The 19,444-nt window shown below is 61.0% G+C and overlaps 1 protein-coding gene and 1 long non-coding RNA gene across 2 annotated transcripts; both read right to left on the reverse strand.

Moving 5' to 3' along the window:
- Positions 1-2,612: 2,612 nt before the first annotated feature.
- On the reverse strand, positions 2,613-8,134 carry CIMAP1D (CIMAP1 family member D). The gene is made up of 4 exons (XM_060006447.1): positions 8,008-8,134; positions 7,040-7,147; positions 4,366-4,479; positions 2,613-3,097 (listed from the first exon to the last, which is right to left on the reverse strand). The coding sequence occupies exons 1-4, from the start codon at positions 8,132-8,134 to the stop codon at positions 2,613-2,615; spliced, it is 834 nt and encodes a 277-aa protein (XP_059862430.1).
- A 2,394-nt stretch (positions 8,135-10,528) lies between these two features.
- On the reverse strand, positions 10,529-14,119 carry LOC132421697 (uncharacterized). The gene is made up of 3 exons (XR_009518758.1): positions 13,969-14,119; positions 12,157-12,341; positions 10,529-11,735 (listed from the first exon to the last, which is right to left on the reverse strand). It is a non-coding gene; the product is annotated as an uncharacterized lncRNA (long non-coding RNA).
- Between the last annotated feature and the right edge of the window lie 5,325 nt (positions 14,120-19,444).

Raw genomic sequence — 19,444 nt, forward strand, 5'->3', positions numbered from 1 at the left:
TGAGCCTGGCGCGGAGGAGGCCCTCCCGCTCCCTCCCGCTCGCTCCCCGCCCCCGGCCCGGTGATGTCATCCGTCCGGCCCAGCGCGCAGCCGCGGGGGGCTGCGCCCCTGGGACCCCCGGCCCTTGGCGCCCCGGTGCCCGGCGGGGAGGCTGGGGAAACTGAGGCCCGCCGAGGGCACGAGCGCTGACTCGGGTCCGGCAGCCAGGGAGGGAGCGAAGTTTGGAACCCAGGGCCGGGGCAGCGACCCCTCACTTCGCCCCCCACCCGTCGCCCGAGTTCCTAGAAGCACAGAGGCGGGAGAGACTTATAAATCACTTCCTGTCTTCCCTTCTCGCCGTCGGGAAACTGAGGTCTGGAGAGGGGCGGAGGCGCGGTCAAGGAAGGAGAGCGCCCCAGCCCCTAAGCTTAGCCCCTCTGTTCCTGCCGGAAGTACTTGAAAATCAGGCCCTGCTTTATTTCCTGACAGGGGAACTGAGGCTCCGAGAGGGGACGGGGTGTGCGCCCGAGGACACGCAGCGCAGACTCGGGCCCTACGCTGCCTTGCCCTGGGCCTCACTTTCCCCGGCTGTAAGCCAGGGGCGCGGGCCGGAGGGTCACGGGCTCCTCCTCCATTTCTGGGGGGCCCCGTCCGGCATCAACTCAACTGAACTCCAGGGCCTGAGCCTCCCAGGCCTGCCGGCTTGTCCGTCCGCCAAGGCCTCAAGGGTTGCCGCCTCTGCACCGGGGAGCGGACGGTCTCGGTCACCCCAGGACCCAGCCTCCCAGCCCGGGGCTGGCCGATCCCCTCCCCTCCCCCTCCAACCCCGCCCCAGGCAGGGCCGGCTGCCGGGAAACAAAGGGAGGGGCCGGGGCCGGGGCAGGTGGCAATGGAAGGGAAGGAGGGGCGAGGCCGCTAGGGGTCGGATCGATAAATCAGAGCGGTGAGATCACCGCGCGGCCGCCTCCCGCGGGCTGGGGAGGAGGCGGCGATGGGGGCTGGCGGGAGGGGCGCGCGCGGCCGTCATTGGCCGGCGGGCTGGACCGGGGGCTGCGATGCCCGAGGCCCGAGCCTCTCGCCTAGGGAGCCATTGTGCGCCTGCGGTCCGCGAGGAGCGGGCGGGGACAGTGTGGCCTTGGGTCGGTGTCGGGGGGTGACGTTTGGCGGGGTCTGGAGCCCCCACCTGGACTCTGTGCGCTCTGTGTCTGTTGTGGACCACAAACTTGTGGGCTGTGTGAGGGTTGGGTTGTATGTATATTGTGTGCGGATGTGACCGTGTGTGTGTCCAGGTGTGGGGGGCGGGGAGAGGGAGAGAGAGAAGGGAGTCTGGGTTCCCGCCCAGGTGTGTGTGTAGGGGGTCCTGGTATGTGTCCACCTAGTTGGGTGAAGGGTGTGTGTTCAAGTTTGGCACCCCAGGCTGGGGGGAGAGAGCTGACCCCCACTCCAGGAGCCCTCTAGGTCCTGCCTACTGCGCCCACCCCCACCCCACCCCACCCCACCCCCCGCTCCGTGTCTTCTCCTCCAGGGAGTCGAGGTGCATGCAGTCTGTGTCCCTCCCAAGCTCCTGGGTTAGGGTCTTTCTGGGCTGGGGTTTATAACGTGTCATCCCATGGAGGGTTCGGTTATAGGACTCCATCCACGTGTTTCCTTCCCGTCCCTGGGAAAGAGCGGCAGGAACAGAGCCCAAAGGGCAGGATTTACATCCTGGCATCAGAAGGACACACACTCTCAGTGCCCTCAGACAAGTGTCCAAACTCCCTGAAGCCCTGTTTCCCCTTGGTAAACATGACCTGCCTCCTGAGTCACTGTGAGATGATCTTATCGATATCTGGAACACGGTAGGAACCTACTGATGGCAAATGTTAGACTCCATCAAATTCCTATGCGTCCTTCAAAGCCCAGCTTCAGTGTCCCTTCTTCCAAGAAGCCTACCTGGCTAGCTCCCCCCACTCAAAGCCGTGGCCCCACCTCTCGCTTCCTGTACCCCTGGATCCTGTCTCTGGTCCCATCCAGATCCCCAGGGGCTGCAGAGTTGGGGGTCTGGATCTCGAGAGCAGTGTTTGGGTTTCCTTCCCGTGACATGAACAGACAACGTGTGTGTGATGCGGACAGCTCCTGGTGCCACGGGGATTTATTGGCAAGCAGCTAGAGGGTGTGAAGGGGCAGCAGGGCTGTTTCCAGCCTGATTCGGGGCTGAATTCAGTGCTTCCATGAGTAGCAGGAATGAGCCCAAGTTTGGCAGAAACCCAAGCTGTGCTGGGGACCCAGGCCCTAGCGGGCAGACACTGAGTTCTAGGACACAGGAAGCCGTGCCTCCAGCCAACAGCTCGAGAGGACCAGAGTGTCCCTTTTTCCACCTGGCCTGGCCTGACCTGGCCTGGTGTGACCCGGAGAGAAGAAACTGGGACGCTGGAAGGAGGCTCTCCCTGTCGGGACCACGGGGTCACAGCCCCCCCGGGACTGGAGAAAGCAGGTGGCCTAGAAGGACCTCAGACGGTTCAGAGAACAGGAAGAAAGGAGGCACCTTCCCCCCACCCTGGCTTCTAGGCATGCCCACCACCTGCCCACACCCCACTTCACAGCATGGGAAACTGAGGCTCAGCCCAGGCCAGGCGTCCTGTCCCCCAAGGGCATCAGGGTGCGGTGTCCACGGCCATGGTGGTGGCCCGTTTGGAGTGGCGGATGCCCATGGTGAATGCCGGGGCCCTGGCCTTGGTCATGGTGACCTGCTCGGGGCTGTGGGTGCCGGGGCCAGGCGTCTCATCCGGGGGGCGCGGGGCTCGGGGCCGCCCCAGCATGGTGAAGGCCGGCCGGCGCTGACGGTAGGCGTTGGGGTCCGGGCTATCATACTGGCCTGGACCCGGTATCTCAGTGGGGTCCTGCGGGGGTCGGACGGGGGGCGTGCGGCCTGCTGCCGTGTAGCTTGGGCTGCTGGGCTTGGTGAAGATCTGGGAGCCCCAGAGGGAAGGCAGGGTGTAGGTGTTGGGGGCAGGGACTGAGGTGTCCAGGGGCCGCGGGCGGATGCGGGAGCCCAGGGTGAAAGCTGGGGGTGTCCGCTGGCGCGTGGGGGCCACCTTCTCTGGGCTGTAGGCCCCAGGGCCGGGCGTCACCTCCAGATCTGTAAGAATGGGGCAGGAAGGTTGGCAATGGACAGGGTCCTCAGCTCCTCAAGGACCTGGCGTGGCTCCCCGTCGCCACATGCGTCATGGAGCTCACAGAGTCCAACCTCCCTCTGTTCTCTTTCAAGCCTCTGGCCTTTGCCCAAGCTCAACCCTCTGCCAGGAATGCCTCCCATTCCCCATTCCCACCGCCCAGGAGTTGCTTTCCCTCCTCCAAGACAGTGCGAAAGGCCCCTCCTCCCTGCTGCCTTCCCCGCACCCTCCTAAGCAGAGCCCTCACGGCCCTTCCTGAGATCCCCCTGGGGTGGGTCTCTCCGCCTCTCCAGACATGGCCACACTGAGGTGAGATGGTCCCCACCTGGATCTAACCACACCAGGCTGGGGTCTCACAAAAAGCAAGGACGTGTCAAATCTACTTCAACTCTCAGCAATGGGCTTAGTACATGTTGGAGTGGATGGGTGAGTAGAAGGGTGGGTAGTGAGTGGGTGGATGAGGGGTGAATGAGTAGATGATGGATTCAGGGAGTTGTAGCTGGATCGATAGCTTGTGGATGGATGGGTGGATGGACGAGTGGATCATGGGTGGATGGTTGGGCGGGTGGGTGGATGAATTAGTGGATGTGGATGGGTGGGTGGGTGGGAGGGAGGGTGGATGGGTGGTTGGATGAGTGGATCGTGGATGGGTGGATGGGTGGGTGGACGGACGAGTGGGTCGTGGATGGGTGGATGGGTGGGTGCGTGGATGGGTGGATCATGGGTGGGTGGGTGGGTGGGTGGATTAGATAATGAATAGGTGGATGGGTGGGTAGGTTGGTGAGTAGATAGATGGGCGAATGTATGAATGGATGGATCGATGGATCAGTGGTGGACAAGTAGCTGTGTGGTAGGTCAAAGATGAAAGGGTGGGTGGATGGGAGATGCGCTCTAGGTGAGAGGGAGCTGTCTGGAGCCCGCGAAGGGGATGGTTGCATTTGCCACAGTCCCCACTGTACCCTATTGTCTCCTGATGCCGAGGGTGAGCTCCAGCTGCCCTTGTGGCACCCTTGGCCATATGTGCCCAAGATCACATCACCCTGGGCCACTTCACCCATTCAGGTTCTCTCAGGGCCCCTGGCCCCTCTTCTGAGTCCACTGGATTTTGTCATTCCAAAGACACTGAAGGTCTGAGAACTCGGGGGTGGGAGGGGAGAAGAGTACGGAGGCACGAGATTCACTGAGGGCCTGAAGGGGCAGGGTCCTGGTAGGGCAGCACAGGTCAGATACTCACCCCGAGACTTGCCCCGGCCCTGCATGGAGTAGGCAGGGGTGCAGCTGCGGCCAAAACGGGTGACTTTCGGGTCCAGGAAGTAGACCGGCCCGGGGCTGGTCTCCTGTGGAGATGCTGGGGAGAGGAGCCCAGGGTCCTAAGGGCGCCTCCAATGACCCCACCGCCTACTCGGTGCCCTGCTTAACCCCGAGGCACTCCCGCCCCCCGAGGCCCCTGGCCCCATCTTGGAGGGCAGGGACTCAGTCCGCTGAGGTATGGTTGCCCTGACCTGGGGGCCTGGGTCTTGCTGACCGTCTGTGTGCCTGTAGTCAAAGCTGTCCCGTTTGCTGTGCCCCACCCCCGACCTGTCCTCTGCCAGGGGCTAGGGGACCAGCTCCTGGACCATTAGAATTCTGTGTAGAGGGAGAGAACCAGGCCCGAGTAAGGGTCCAAGGAGAGCCCTTGCAGGGCCTGGGCTTAGCCTGCGGGTGGCCAACCTGAGGGAGGGGCTTGTGTCGGGCTCTGAGAGCCAGGTCCTGGGGAAGCTCTTCGCCCAGTCAGCCTCCTCTTCACGCTAGCAGGATGTGAAGATGGACACTGAGATGGTCCACGGAAGGGGGTGGTCCGGCGCCGGGTGCTTAATAATTGGCACGGGACTTCCATGGTGGTCCGGTGGCTAAGACTCCACACTCCCAATGCAGGGGGCCCGGGTTCCATCCCTGCTCAGGGAAGTAGATCCCGCACGCCACAACTAAAGGATCCTGCATGCCACAACAGAGATCCCAAGTGCTGCAACTAAGACCCGGCACAGCCAAATAAGTAATAAATAAATAAATAAATCGATTTTTTTTTAAAAAAAGAAAGTGGAAAACATGCACCGACTTAAAAAAAAAAAAATGGGACTTCCCTGGTGGTGCAGTGGTTAAGAATCCACCTGCCAATGCAGGGGACATGGGTTCGATCCCTCATCCGGGAAGATCCCACATGCTGCAGAGCAACTAAGTCCGTGTGCCACAACTACTCAGCCTGTGCTCTAGAGCCCACGAGCCACAACTACTGAGCCCTCGTGCCACAACTACTGAAGCCTGCGCGCCTAGAGCCCGTGCTCTGCAACAAGAGAAGCCACCGCAATGAGAAGCCCACGCACCGCAATGAAGAGTAGCCCCCGCTCGCTGCAACTAGAGAAAGCCCGCGCACAGCAATGAACACCCAACGCGTTCAAAAAAAAAAAAAAAATTGGGACCAGTTACTATGATTGCCATTGTTACTGTCTACAAGCCCACTCCAGGATAAATGCACATGCACCTAAGAGCAGTAGGTCTGACAAGGATCAACTGGTTTAAGTACTATGCGTATGTGTGCACACATGACGCGGTACACACACGTGAAGCATGTTCATGGCAAATGAGCACAGTCCAACTCATGGCATTTCCCACCTCGATGCCTATGCTGCAAGCTCTGCCTGGAGTCCCCTTCTTCTGCAGGGGACTCCACCAAACTCCTACTCATCCTACAAAGCCCAGATCCCATGCCTCCACCTCCCAGAAGTCTTCCCTGGGCACTCGGCAAAGTCTACAGTAACCACCACTACCCCCGACTCCCCAGCCTATCTGTCTCTCTGTCCCAGGATGGGTCCTGTAACTGGGATTAGAACCTGGCAACCCAGGTTGCTCTGGGCCATAGGCTCGGTTCTTGATCCTTCCTAGTGACAGATGTGACGCTGATTCCCTCCTTTGCCTTCTGGGGCCACTCGCAGCTTCCTGAGTTTTCTCTCACTTTGGTTTGGGATTGTTGCTGATTCTGAAGGCTGAGAAGAGGCTGCTGGCGCCGCACCTCCCAACAAGCCTCTGTCCACAGGAAGCAAAGTCCCCACAGAGCAAGGACCCTTCCAGCCCCCAGCCCAGCCCACTCGGGACCCCGAGCGCTCTAGCAAGTGGGTGAAGGAGCGGGTGGGCAACGCCATGAAGGCACAGGCTTGTGGGTACATGGCAGTGACGCCATCCACACAATGGGCCGCTGGCTATAGCTGGGGCCCTGTGTCCGCCCCATCACTGCATCCAATGCTCACTGACACCCTGTCGCACTCCTTCTGGCCAGGAGGAAAGTGGCCATCACAGAGGCGGGGTGGCCCACGGACCAGGCCAGCCGCACAGCCTGCTGTCTCACCAACCTTTCCTGTCCAAACACGAAGGATTCTCCTTCCACCCTCCCCGCGCCCCGTGGGACATCACGGCCCAGGAGCCCCCATCCCGCTGACTGAGGACCTGAGGCGGCACTCACACCCACAACCCTTCTTTGTGGAGCTCTGACTGGAGACCAGGCACTGCTGTAGCCACTTTGAAGGCATCCAATCCTCACTTAATGAACGTCTCCAGACATCCAAGGTGTATTTAATCCTGACCGCAACTCGGTAAGGACTGTACCGTCATTGTTTACAGAGGGGGAAACAGACACAGCTTGCCCAAGTCAAGCAGCAAGGAATTTGCAAATGCCCTGCAAAACCACACACTACTCCCCTTCCATAAGGAAACAAGGGACCAGAGAAGCACAGCAGGTTTCCTGAGGACACACAGCGGGGGTTACGTTGCACACTGTCCCGGCTTCCTGCCTGACTGAATGAGAGCTTGGATCTAAGGGGGTGAGGAAATACTCTGGGTGGGAGATTGGAGGCCCACCTCTCCCACACCGGCCTTACCCTCGCTGGGCCTCCGGAAGAGCGAGTAGGCAGGACCAGCCACCCTGGTGCAGTCGTGGTTGATGTAGCCGACGGTGGACGGCAGGGCGTACAAGCCTGGCCCGGAGCCTGCGACCAAAGCCTGAGGATCACGGCCTGGGGCCATGCACCCTAAGAGATGGGAGGAGACAGGGGACCAGCCCCTGAGCCCCCACCTGGCCTCCCAGCCAGTCTCCACAGCAGGGGTGTGGGAGTAGCAGTTGCCGGGGTGGTGGGGGGAGTGGCAGGGGCTTTGTGAGTCACAGGAGTTACAGGAGGGCGGGGCTGCAGGGCTGGGGCACCCTGGGACCGCTGAGGCCCAGACACACAGATACACAGTCACAGGTGGGAAACTGAGCCCCAGACGCAGAGATACGCAGTCACAGGTGGGGAAACTGACCCCTGGACACAGAGATACACTGTCACAGTGGCAACGTTTGGTGGCCTCTGCAAGAATGTCCGTGCTACATAGGCCACGGAATCTGACTCCAGCGGCTTTGCTACAGATGGAGAAACTGTGGCAGGGCTGAGGCGGAACGGAGATCCCAGGGTCAGTGTCAGAGTTAGGGAGGCTCAGCTCCCCCACGGACCGCTGCACAGGCTCCCAGGTTCTGCTGCTCTCTCTGAGACAATTATCACCAGTGAATACACTGCAAAGGCTTTTTGCTTGTTTTTCCTCGTGTCCGTCCGCCCACGGGGCCTCTGCTGCTCTCTTGACCACTGTACCCTCAGCACCGGGAAAGGTGCCTGGCCTTTAAGACACTCAACTCACGGGCCCTCAGGAATGCCACATTCACACCCATACTGCGGGAAGGAAAACTGAGGTTCGGGGAAGCACAGGGGCCTAGAGACTGCCTGCTCCAGCCAGGCTCCCACACATTCCAGACACCCCAGTGGGGGGCACTGGAGCAGGGAAGGGTCCCACCACCACGGTCCCCTCGCCCACCTACCGTTCTCCAAGGGGGCTACCCCGCAGGTCCTCCTCAGACCAGTCTCTGGGATTTGGCAGTCGGTGGTCCGCCGGCCCAGGGCCACCGGAGTCAGCCGTGGAGCAGGGTCGCAGGGGAGGGTCCCCATGGTGGGCAGGGGCGGGTCCGGGGCTCCTGGTGTCAGCTTCTTGGCCACGCAGCTCTGGGCTACAGGTGCCGACACCTTCCCGGATCCTGGCGGCTTCTGCGGGGTTCGCAGAGCCCCGGGCAACCACACCCTCCAGACGGCACAGACGGCCCCTTGTCTGTCGGCAGGGAGTCTGGGGCCCTGGCCCGAGCAGGCTGGCCAGCGGTCACTGGCCTGGAAGTGGGGCCAGGATCGAGTGTCGGCCAGGTAGCTGGATGGTCCAGGAAAGAATCCGGTGTCAGCAGAGCCAGTCCCCCGGGAGCCAGCTGAGCTGGGCAGCCCAGGCCAGAGCAGGCCCTGGGGAGCCGGAGCTGCAAACAGGACACCCACAGCCTGGTGGCAGGAGGGACAGGTGAGGTCATGGGCGGCCTGGCCCCATTTCTACAGCTAAGGAAACTGAGGCACGGTCCAAGGTCGCCACTCTGGGAGCTGCTTCCTCCCCTCCTTCCTTCATCCAGGAAGGACTTATTGGGCGCCTACCGTGTACTAGTTTCTGTTTGGGTTGGTGGGACACAATGGAAACAGGCCGACGAGGAGTTGATGTTTTCGCGAGGGGAGAGAGGAAATAAGCGATAAATGTATAAATGAGCACACCGTATGTTCGAAGGCTAAATGTCCTGCAAATATACAGCAGGGCAGGGGCAGGATGAGAGGTCACTGCGGTGAGAAGGTGAGGGAACAGCATTTCAGGATAGGGAAGGGCTGTGCCGAGGCCCCGGGCAGGAGCTAGGACGGCAAGGAGGCGGCAGTGGTCCTCCGGGACAGGCCCCTGCCTTCCAGAAGCCAACAGGGATTTACTCCATCCTAATGCAGAGTTTATTTCCTTGGCGGCACCGAGGGCTACCACTGTGTCAGGCTCCAAGACGGGGCTCGGGGAAACCTGTCTGAAGAGAATTCACATTCCTGTCTCTTCCTGGCATCCTGGTTTGTTGTTGTGTTGTCAGCCCCTTTAGCACTGCCATGTGTTACCAGCTGTATTGAGTTACAATTCACATACCGTACCATTCATTCCACAACGTATTTTTCATGCATTCTGTAATTTTTTAACTTTTTAATCAAAAAGTCATAGTCTGTGTCAAAGGTCATAAAACGTATATTGGAAAAGAAGATCTTAAAACCAATGACCTAGAAAACTGTAGAAAGAATTCACAAAGCCCCCTACCAAAAAAGCTGGCTCTTTGAAAGGATCAACAAATTTGATAAGGCTCCAGCTGGACTGATCAAGAAACCAACGAGGTGAACCAATCCCAACATTGGGAACGGAGGACGGGCAGGGGTAACGCGGTCCGTGTGAAGCCAGAAAAAGGCCCTTTGCTGAGAGGCACCTGAGGCGCTTTCTGCGCCGGCATCATCGTGTTTAATTAACCCAGCATCTCGTAAGAGGTACTGATGCTGACCCCTCTGTGGTCACAGGAGGGGAGATGACGCTCGGCAGGGAGAGCGACAGGCACGGACCCTTGACTCGGGTTTTAGAGCAAAGCTTAGGGTCAAGGGCTTCTCCCGGGTTCTAATTCCCGCTCAGCTTTCTGGAAGTGCTGAAATCCTCTGGATTCCCGTCGCCCTAAGGATAAAATCCAAGCCCTCCCTGTCACACAAGGCCCCGCACGGTCTCACCCCCACTTCCACCTGCCCCGGACTCCTACTACTCAGCCCTGGTCCACACCCCTGTGGCCACATCAGCCGGCTTCCTGCTCCTTGGGTGGGAACCTCTGGGACTCTACCTGCCCACCCTCTCCCTGGGATGCACGTTCTGCAGATCAGCCCACAGCCAGCTCCATCCTCAGTCACCTGTGGGCCCCAACACTGGACAAGCTACGCGCTTCTTTCCAGAAGCTCACAAACTCCAGAGCCATGGACAGAAGCGGGCGCTGAGGAGGGAGATGGGGGATAAATACCCCACCTCCCTCTCCTTCTGCCTGTTAGCACCTCCCATTGACCCACACTGGCCAGACTTGCAGGAGCCCAGGGACACCCCACTGAGGTCAGCCTCTGGGGCCCAGGGCAGGCAGAGGAAGGACCCCAGCCCTCCCCATGCCTGGGGCCCCCAGCCCAGGCTCCATGAGCCAGCCCTGGAGTGAAGACAGCTAGAGACACTGGTTCCAGTCAGGATTCGGCCCCCACTGTTTCCTCTCTGTGTTACAGTCCCAGAGATGAGACCCTACATTCAGATTCCATTTCCCCTCTGTGCCCTAGGAAAGAACCAGGGGCTAACACGGAGTGCGGGGTGGGAGGGATAGACTGGACCAGCAACCTGAGCTGGGAAGGGTGCTCTGGGGACCTCCAGGCCCAGCCCCCTCCCCGCCTGAACTCGGCAACCCCAGCCCACCGGCCCCCCCCACTACTGGCTCACTTGTCTCTGCAACTCCAGCCCAGAAATCTTCACTCCACCAGGTGAGCTGAGATGCCAGTTAGCTCAAAGCAGATGCAAAGAGCCGTGTTTTAATCCGAACTGACACAGGGGCAGCAGAGGGCAAATCACAGAACTAGTAGAAGGAAGCCTAGCTGGGCGTGAGAGCAGGGCTCAGGCCCAGCCACAAGGCCGAGGTGCGGGCAGTGTCTGGGGAAGACTGCAGAGCCGAGCCGATGCCTGGATACAGCCGGCGCTCCACCAGTTTCAGCCCTTATCACAGTTACTGCTTCAACCAGGATTCAGCTGTGCGTCAGGCACTTTCAGGTACTGGGGAAACAGGGGTGAACAAAAACCATAAACTCCTTTCCTCCCCTTTTTATGGAGAGAGGCAGGCAAGTAAGTCTGCAGGTGTTAACGGCAAATAGCAAGGAGGGGCCGGAGGTGTGGGGAGTGCAGCTGGGGAAGCCTCACTGAGCAGGTGTCACTGGAGGAGAGAGCAGGGGAGACCTGGGGAGAGGGCGCACCTGGCAGGGTCACCGCCGGAACAAAGGCCCTGGGACAGCATTGCGCCCGGCGTGTGGGAGGGACCGCGGGGAGGCCCGTGGCGGTTGGAATGGAATGAGCGAGGGGGAGAGGAAGGAGGTGAGGGCAGGAGGGAACGGGGTGGGTCGGGTGGTGCAGGACCCGGGGGCGCGGAGAGCTCGGCTCTCACCCGGAGGGACGCGGGACCCCCCCCCGCCCAGGGCGGCGGGCAGAGCAGGGACGCTGACTCGCTGCTCACAGGCGCCCTCTGGCGGCTTCGGGGAGAACAGGCCGTGGGCGGCACCGGGAGCCGGGGCGGAGGGGACTGCGGGGGTCTGGGAAGGGTGGGGTGGGGAGATGCGGGGGAGGGACGGGGGTTGTCAGGGAGGATAGTGGGGAATTGCGGGCCGAGGAACTGTGGGGCCAGCTTAGCTGGGATGGAGCAGGAGGGAGCGAGAAGCAGGTGAGTTCTGGGTCTACTTTTGTGTGTGTGTGTGTGGCCGCCTTGGGTCCTCGTTGCAGCGAGTGGGAGCTACTCTTTGTTGCGGTGGTCGGGCTTCTCATTGCGGTGGCTTCTCTTGTTGCAGAGCACGGGCTCTAGGCGCGCGGGCTTCAATAGTTGTGGTGCACGGGCTTAGCTGCTCCACAGCATGTGGGATCTTCCCAGACCAGGGCTCGAATCCGTGTCCCCTGCATTGGCAGGCAGATTCTTAACCGCTGCGCCACCAGGGAAGCCCTGGGTCTACTTTAAAACTAGAACCAACAGGGTTTGCAGGCAGATTTGATGGAGGCAGGGAGGGAGCCACGAGCCTCCAGGATTTGGTCTGCTCACCTCAAAGAACGGAGCTGCAGGTACCTGGGAGGTCGCAGAGGCAGGGGGGGCAGGGTTTACAAGACCATGAGTTCAGTCTTGGGATTGTGGGCTTGGGACTCCGTGGGACATGCACAGAGACACCTGGTCAGCCAGCTGACAGGGTGGGTTGTTGGTTATCTATGGGCCCTGTGGGTTCAGAGGCACCTTGCCTTTTACCCCGAGGGAGGTGGGAGCCCCGGAGGGTTTGAAGCAGTGGTCAGTATTAAGAGAAAGGGAGGTGTCAAGAATGGCTTCGACCTGAGTCTCCTGAAGGAAGTTGACCTCAACTGAGAAGAGGGCTCCAGTTGCTTTCCTTAGTTGTTTACTGTCCGATTCTGCCCTGCTCCCTCCTGACACACACGCGCAGAGGAAGAGGCGGAGGCTGTGCGTGTCCTGTCCTGGGGTCCAGCACATCACCAGTCTAAAGCAGGCTCACAAATACCCTTAAAAGAAAGGGGTGAGGGGTTGTTGACACTGCTGCGCTGAGCCGAGGTCTCCCACCCGTCTCTAAAACCATCCGGGAGCTAAAAGTGAGTTTGCACCCCAGGAAGCTGGGTTACTGGATGGCCTGCTGTTCTGTCCCTGGCATGGGGGGGCCACAGGCCAGGTGTTTGCGGGGCCACCACCCCATGCAGTGCCAGCTTTCCCCCTGCCCTCCTGGCCTGAGATCTGTCCCTTCCCACCTCCCAGGGCCCTCGCAATTGTCCCTTATCCGGGCCTGACTCAGACTCACGTGCCTCGGTGGCCGCCTGCCCCTTTGTTCCGGGGGCGGAGGTGCTAACAAGGAAGACTTGTTCTTCCAGGGATCAGGACTCAGAGAACCTGCCAGCTTCCCTCCTGCCTCCCTCCGGGAAAGAGCCGGCAGCGGCTCTCCACGTGGGACCAGGCCAAGCAGGGAGGCAGCAGCTCTCCTGTTCTGCTGGGTACCCCGCTGCATGCCCGCCCGAGTCCCCATTATGAGGATGAGCACACGAGGTCCAGAGGAAGGAAGGGCTCGAATCGGGGGGGGGGGGGCTGGAGAGCGTCTCAGCAGGCTTTCCTGGAGCCCACAAAGTCCTACCCGAGCACGACCAGGTCCTTTCTCCCCTCTCTGGCTTTATCCATCCCTCCAGGGCCGCCCCTCTGGCCTCCCAGCTCCAGGGCCTTTGCACTCACTGTACCTTCTACCTGGTACACTCCTTCCCACACAGAGGCTTCCTAATTCTCTTCACTTCCCCCAAGTCTTCGCTCAAACCTCCGCATCTGCCCACCCAACTTCATCCTACAACTTGCCCCATGTCCACACTGCCAATCCCCCTTCCATCTTCTTCTTTTTCCCACAGCATTTATCACCCACTAACATAGCGTAGCATTTGTCCCGAGCACAGTGATGGGCTGGAGCTCATGAGAGCTGACTTAGCAAGTTGATGTCATGCTGGCAGCTCCCATCAGCCACGGTGGGAGTATTTACACCCAGGAATCAGCATGAAAAAAGCTACGGAGCAGGACTTTTTGCCCTAAAGTGCCAGCTGTCCAACATTTATAGGCACACTGCGCCTGTTTATCATACTTAATGTTTACGCCTCCTGGCTCCCGCCCCCGCCCCGCATCCATAAGAATGGAAGCCCCTCGGGGCAGGGTCGGCCCACTCTGCTCTCTGCTGTCACCCGGGCACCGAGAACAGTATTTGGCAACTGGTGGGCGCTCAATAACTATTTGTGTCTTAATGAGTGACCCTCATCAGGGCCCCTGAGACAAAACCACCCTCAGCCATCCTCCCAGCGCTAGAGAACACACTCAGGGCCCCAGCACCGTGACCCTGGGCCGGGCAACAGGACTCTGGCCGCCTGGCACGGACTCCATCACAACACACGACCCTCGTCACGACCCCACCCCGGCCGCTGAGACGCCCCCGCAGCCCCGACGCCACGGCCCAGCCGCGGCGGTGCAGGGGCGGCTCCAGGCCCGGCCACGCTCCTCTGTACGTTCCTCGGGGCCGGCGCCTTCCGGTTCGGGGTGGAGGACAGGACCCCCGGCCTCGCCGCTTCCCCGAACCCACCCGAAACCGCCTCAGGGGCTTCCGTCCCGTACCTCCCCGTCCAGGTCCCGGGCGATGCCAGCGCAGCAGGGGCACTGGGGGCGGGACCTTTAAGAGGCACAACGCCGCTGTCATTCGCCCTAAATTACGCGCAGACGGACACCCCCTCCCCAGCCTCCAAGTCGGGCCCGAGGGCCGCGCCACCTCGTTGGCCAGTCGGGGCTAGAGAGCCCCTGCGCTGCGCGCGGCCTTGTGGGAAACGCGCCCCGGACCGCCACCCTGGCGCCCGGGGCATGGCCGGACTTGTAGTCCGGCAGCGCGTGGCGGCCGCAGAAGACGCCGGTACGCGCGGGTGGCGGGAGCCGGGACCCGGGCGCTCCTGCCTTAGTGGCTGCAGGATGCGGCGCCTCCCGGGGCCGAGCCGAGCTGAACCGCCGCGGCCTGCTGGCCGAGGAGCTCGTCATCAGGGACGGCGGCGCGGTGGGTGCACCAGTCCGGCCCGACACTGACCCTCAACCCCGGCCCGACCCTGACCTTCAGCCCCGACCCGTAACCTTCGGCCCCGGCAGGACTCTGATCCTCAGCCCCGGAAGGACCCTGACCCTCAGCCCCGATCCCTGACCCTCAGCCCCGACCCCTGACCCTCAGCCCCGGCAGGACCCTGACCCCTGGCCCCAGCAGGACCTTGATCTCAGCCCCCACCCTGACCCTCACCCTGCTGGGCACCCAGCTTACCTGGATCAGTCTCAGCCTTGGATGTTGGACCTTGGCCCCATTCCCTACCCAGCACCCACAGAGCCCTGCCCCAGACACCCAGGCGCAGCCCTACCACCCCAGTTTCCCACCCTCCCTGCAGAACCACCCCCAACCCCACCTTGACTGGGCTCTGAACTTACACCCCCCCCCCCATCACCCAGACCTCGCTGCAAGGCTCGGATCCTCCTGGTCCCACTCATGTCACAGGTACAGACCCTGCGCTTGAAACAGGCCCCTTGGGCAGAGAACTTTCCTGAGGGGTCTGCGCACTGGGCGCCGATGGTGGCCCCAGCCCAACCACTCCCCCTCTCCAGGCAGGGCGCCCCGAGGCTCCCAAGTCGTCCATCAGCAGCCTGCCACCCAGGGTTTCCCAACCTCTGAGGTTCCCAGCACTGCTGGCACTGGGGTGCAATGGTTCTCCGGGAGCTGTGGAGGGTGGAGTGGCTCCCTGGCCCCAGCCTCTCAATGCGGGGAGCCTCCACAGTGTGACAACCACTGTCCTAACCCCTCAGCACAGTAGGGGTCCCAGGGCTCAGCCTGGGGTCCGGTGGAGGACCCCAACATTTCCATTCTGTGCTCACAGACACAAAGCCAATGCAAGCCCCCCCTGCCCCCGCCAACACTGGAGAGAGTGCCAATGGCCACACAGAAAAAACGGAAAGAGAAACTGGTGCCATCAGTAAACAGAAAATCAGTTTTTAAAAGGTGCTTTAGGGCTTCCCTGGTGGCGCAGTGGTTAAGAATCCACCTGCCAATGCAGGGGACACAGGTTCGAACACCTGGTTGGGGAAGATCCCACATGCCGCGGAGCAGCTAAGCCCGTGTGCCACAGCTACTGAGCCTGCGCTCTAGAGCCCGCGAGCCGCAACTACTGAGCCCACGTGCCACAACTACTGAAGCCCACGAGCCTAGATCCCGTGCTCCACAACAAGAGAAGCCACGTCAGTGAGAAGCCTGCGCACCGCAACGAAGAGTAGTCCCCGCTCACGGCAACTAGAGAAAGCCCGCGTGCAGCAACGAAGACCCAACGCAGCCAAAATTCAATAAATTAAAAAAAAAAAAAAAAAAGGACTTCCCTGTGGCACGGTGGTTAAGAATCTGCCTGCCAATGCAGGGGACACAGGTTCAAGCCCTGGTCCAAGAAGATCCCACATGCCATGGAGCAACTAAGCCCGTGCACCACAACTACTGAGCCTGCGCTCTACAGCCCATGAGCCACAGCTACTGAGCCCACATACCACAACTCCTGAATCCTGTGCGCCTAGAGCTCGTGCTCCGCAACGAAGAGAAGCCACCGCAATGAGAAGCCCGCGCACCGCAACAAACAGTAGCCGCCGCCCCCTCCCCCCCCCCGCTTGCCGCAACTAGAGAAAGCTCGCACGCAGCAATGAAGACCCAACACAGCCAAAAAGTAAATAAATAATTTTTAAAAATGCTTTATTTAACCAGGTATATCCAAAATATTATCATTTCAACATGAAATACTCAATAAATGCTGAGATTTTTACATTCTGCACTCATACTAAATTCTCTAAGTCCAGCGTGTATTTTACCCTTACCTGTATTTTCTGCTTAATTTTCATTGGAAGTATTTCATCTGTATATAAGATTTCCTAAAACTGTAGATGAGGGACTTCCCTGGCGGTCCAGTAGTTAGGACTCTGCGCTTACACCGCAGGGAGCACAGGTTCGATCCCTGGTCAGGGAACTAAGATCCCGCGAGCCCCGCGGCACAGCCCAAAACAATAAAAAATAATAAAATCGTAGATGAAAAAGGAGATTCATAAACCCAAATTGTCCCAAATGTACTTAAAAGTTTTCCAATAAGTGGATCAAACGTCTGTTTTTAGGTTGGTATTTAAATTAAAAATTACATTTCAGGGGGTGAGTAGCCGTGCCTGGCTGGCAGCTCTGCCCAGGCCTGAGTTTGTCCTGTGCCCCAACCTTGTCACCTCCCCAGCCGGGCCCTGGAATGGATCAGCTGGGCTGCAGCCAGCTGGCCTACGGCAAGGTTGGAATTTCACACAGCTGGCCCAGCGCTGGCCCTAGTGACCCACGGCAGTTCCTCGTCAACTGTTTGCCTTCACTGCAGCACTTCTGCCCTGCGGGTGGCCCTTCCGCTCCTCAGGGAACACCCATACCGCCATCACAGCACTGGGTCGGCTTCCTCCTCAAACAGAGCTGGTCCCCACACCAGGACTGCCAAAGTGGATGCGTGGGGTGGTGTAGAGGGGGGAGGGTGTTCAGCTGGGGGTGGATGGATACATGGGTGGGTGGACAGCTGGCCGACAAGTGGCCAGAGGGACAGGTGGGTGGGTGGTGGGCGAGCAGACCTCTGATCTGAGCTCCACCCTGGTCTGCCCACACCTGCTAAAGTCAGTCTGGGCCTGTCCTGAGGGGTCTGCTCTGGGCGCTGACGGTGACCCCAGCCCAACCCCTCCCCCTCTACAGGCAGGGCGCCCCGAGGCTCCCAAGTCGTCCACCAGTCAGCCATCCTCACCCCCTCAGCCCAGCTTGGCCAGGGGACTTCAGGGGCCAGCAGGGACGTCGAAGGCCTGCTGGGACAGCTCCTGTCCGGCCCTAGAGCTGGCTGTGTAACAGGCGACCCCTCGCTGAGGAGCCTCTCTCCCCTCCCCCAGCCTCCCTGAGACCACCGAGGCAGGGAGCCACCCAGTGAGGGGGCTCAGGCTAAAGTCTGGGGTGCTTCAACGCCAGAGCTGGGTGGGGCACCTGACAGGGGCCCCAAATGACCCAGCCCTGCCCTCAGGGCTCCAGCTCACCCCAAAGGAAATCCGTGAGGCCCCCAAGTGACCAGTGATGTTAGCGAGGGGAGCTGGCCAGCCGCGGTGCAGGGGTCCTGGGGGAACGGGAATCTCCCAAGGCTGGGGCGCTGGCCTCTCTGGACACCCTCCTTGGCCCCGAGTGCCCTGCAGAGCCCCAATGCCATCCTGGGAAGGTGGGGAGGAAGCCAGGATGTTGGGCTTGGGTGGCGGCCGGGACCTCCATGGGAAGGAGGCTTCCTACACAGGCCACTGAGGACTTCCTCCCGGTGGGGTGGGGGACCGATGCTGGGAAGCGGGGACCAAGAGCAGGAAGCCCAGGCTGGGGGGATACAGCCAGGACCTCAGCCCCCACCCAGGCGGCTCCCGTGGGCTCAGTCACGTAGGAACAAGAGCAGATGTCCCTGGGGCAGGTGGGAAGTGCGGTTCAGTCCCCCCCGCCCCCCCTACCCCGCTGGTGCTGGCCCTGCCCCTCCTGGGGTCCATCCAGACCCCCTCCAGTCACCTGCCCCATCCCTCTCTTCTCCCCCCACCCCTTCCTCTGTCTCTCTCTGTCTCCCCACCCCCCTTTTCTTCTTCCACCTCTGCCCGGAACCTTCTTCCTCTGTTGAGCCCACCTGTCCCTTCCTCGGGGTGGCCTCTGCTGATGCTGCGGTCATCGTGTTCCCCTTAGCACTGTCCTCTTAAGACGCGGGTGTCATTAACCCTCCTCGTTCACGCAAGCAGAGGCTTGGAGCTGGAGGGGCCAGCGATGGCAGGGGAGGGGCAAGTCCACACCCTGCAAGGTCCTCGGCTGCCAGGGTGCCAGGAAGCCGGGTCAGGGCCTGGGAAGAGACCCATTCACCAGGCCTGCTGCCCCCCACCCGGGTTAAGGGCCCAGCTTCCCGAGAAGGGCCCACACCTCCGGCCTGGGGAGGGGCGGCACCTTGGAGCTGCCTTCCTGTGCGGCCTTTCCCGGCACCGAGGTAGGAGGGGGATGGGACCAAGGAAGTTAGACGCTGGGTTCGCACACTTGGGGCCCCCTGAGTCTCCGCTCCCCTCCCCTGCCCCCAGCGGCACCCCAGCCCCCCACTCAGCTCCCCTCCCCTGCCCACCGGCCCCTGCTCTTAGGCCCCAGTTTCTACCTCTGACAATTAAGATGTTGAGAAGACAGACGGGCAGGGCTGGTGGTGCTTAGAAACAGCATGGCCTGGCGACTCCTCTCTTACACTGAAGTCAGGGAAACTGAGGCAGAGTCAGGCGGGGGTGGGGGGACAGCCAGGACTCTCCATCCTTTTCCTCCTGCATGCCCGCTGCACACGGGGTCTGGGGTCACAGCGGACGAGATCCCCCCATTCCCAGTACAAGGCGGATGTGACATCAGCCACTTGACCTCGTTAAGGACTGCGAGGAAGTCAGGTTGGGGGGAAGCTGGCTGGGGAGCTTCCCACTCAGGAGGCGGCATCTGGGCAGAGACGGAGCAGGGGAGGCTCATGCTAAGGTCCTGAGGCTGCCTGGTCCGGAGGCTGCTCGGTCTCATAGGCTCCAGCCACGGCCAGGAGTTGGGATTTTTCCCTCTGCCAGCGGAAGCCGTGGGGTGTCCACGTGCTGAGAGGGTGTTTCTAAGTCCACTCTGGGTGCTGGGTGGTGAACGGCTGTGAAGGAAACTGGGGCCAGGCTGAGGGGCCCAGAGGAAAGCGTGGATGGATTCCAGCGTTGGGAAGATGAGGTTCTCAGGCCTCGCCGATGCCCGCTGTGGGTCCCCTCCCCCAGGCTTCTCGTGGGGAGCCCAGACCCAAGTCGCTGTGTGGAACAGAGCACTGAGGCCCCATGTCCGGTGTCCCAGGGTCCCATCACGCCTGCCCGTTTGGCGGACAGGAGACAAGCTCAGAGGTGGGTGGGCCTCGGCTCTACACCCTACAGCATCCTCACCCCTGACGGGACCCATCTTCCAAGCGGATTGCTCGGGGGCGGTCCACCGCGGGAGACCTGCTGCACGGCCGCCCAAGCTATC

Source organism: Delphinus delphis, chromosome 3, assembly GCF_949987515.2.
Source record: "Delphinus delphis chromosome 3, mDelDel1.2, whole genome shotgun sequence".
Taxonomy (NCBI): Eukaryota; Metazoa; Chordata; class Mammalia; order Artiodactyla; family Delphinidae; genus Delphinus; species Delphinus delphis.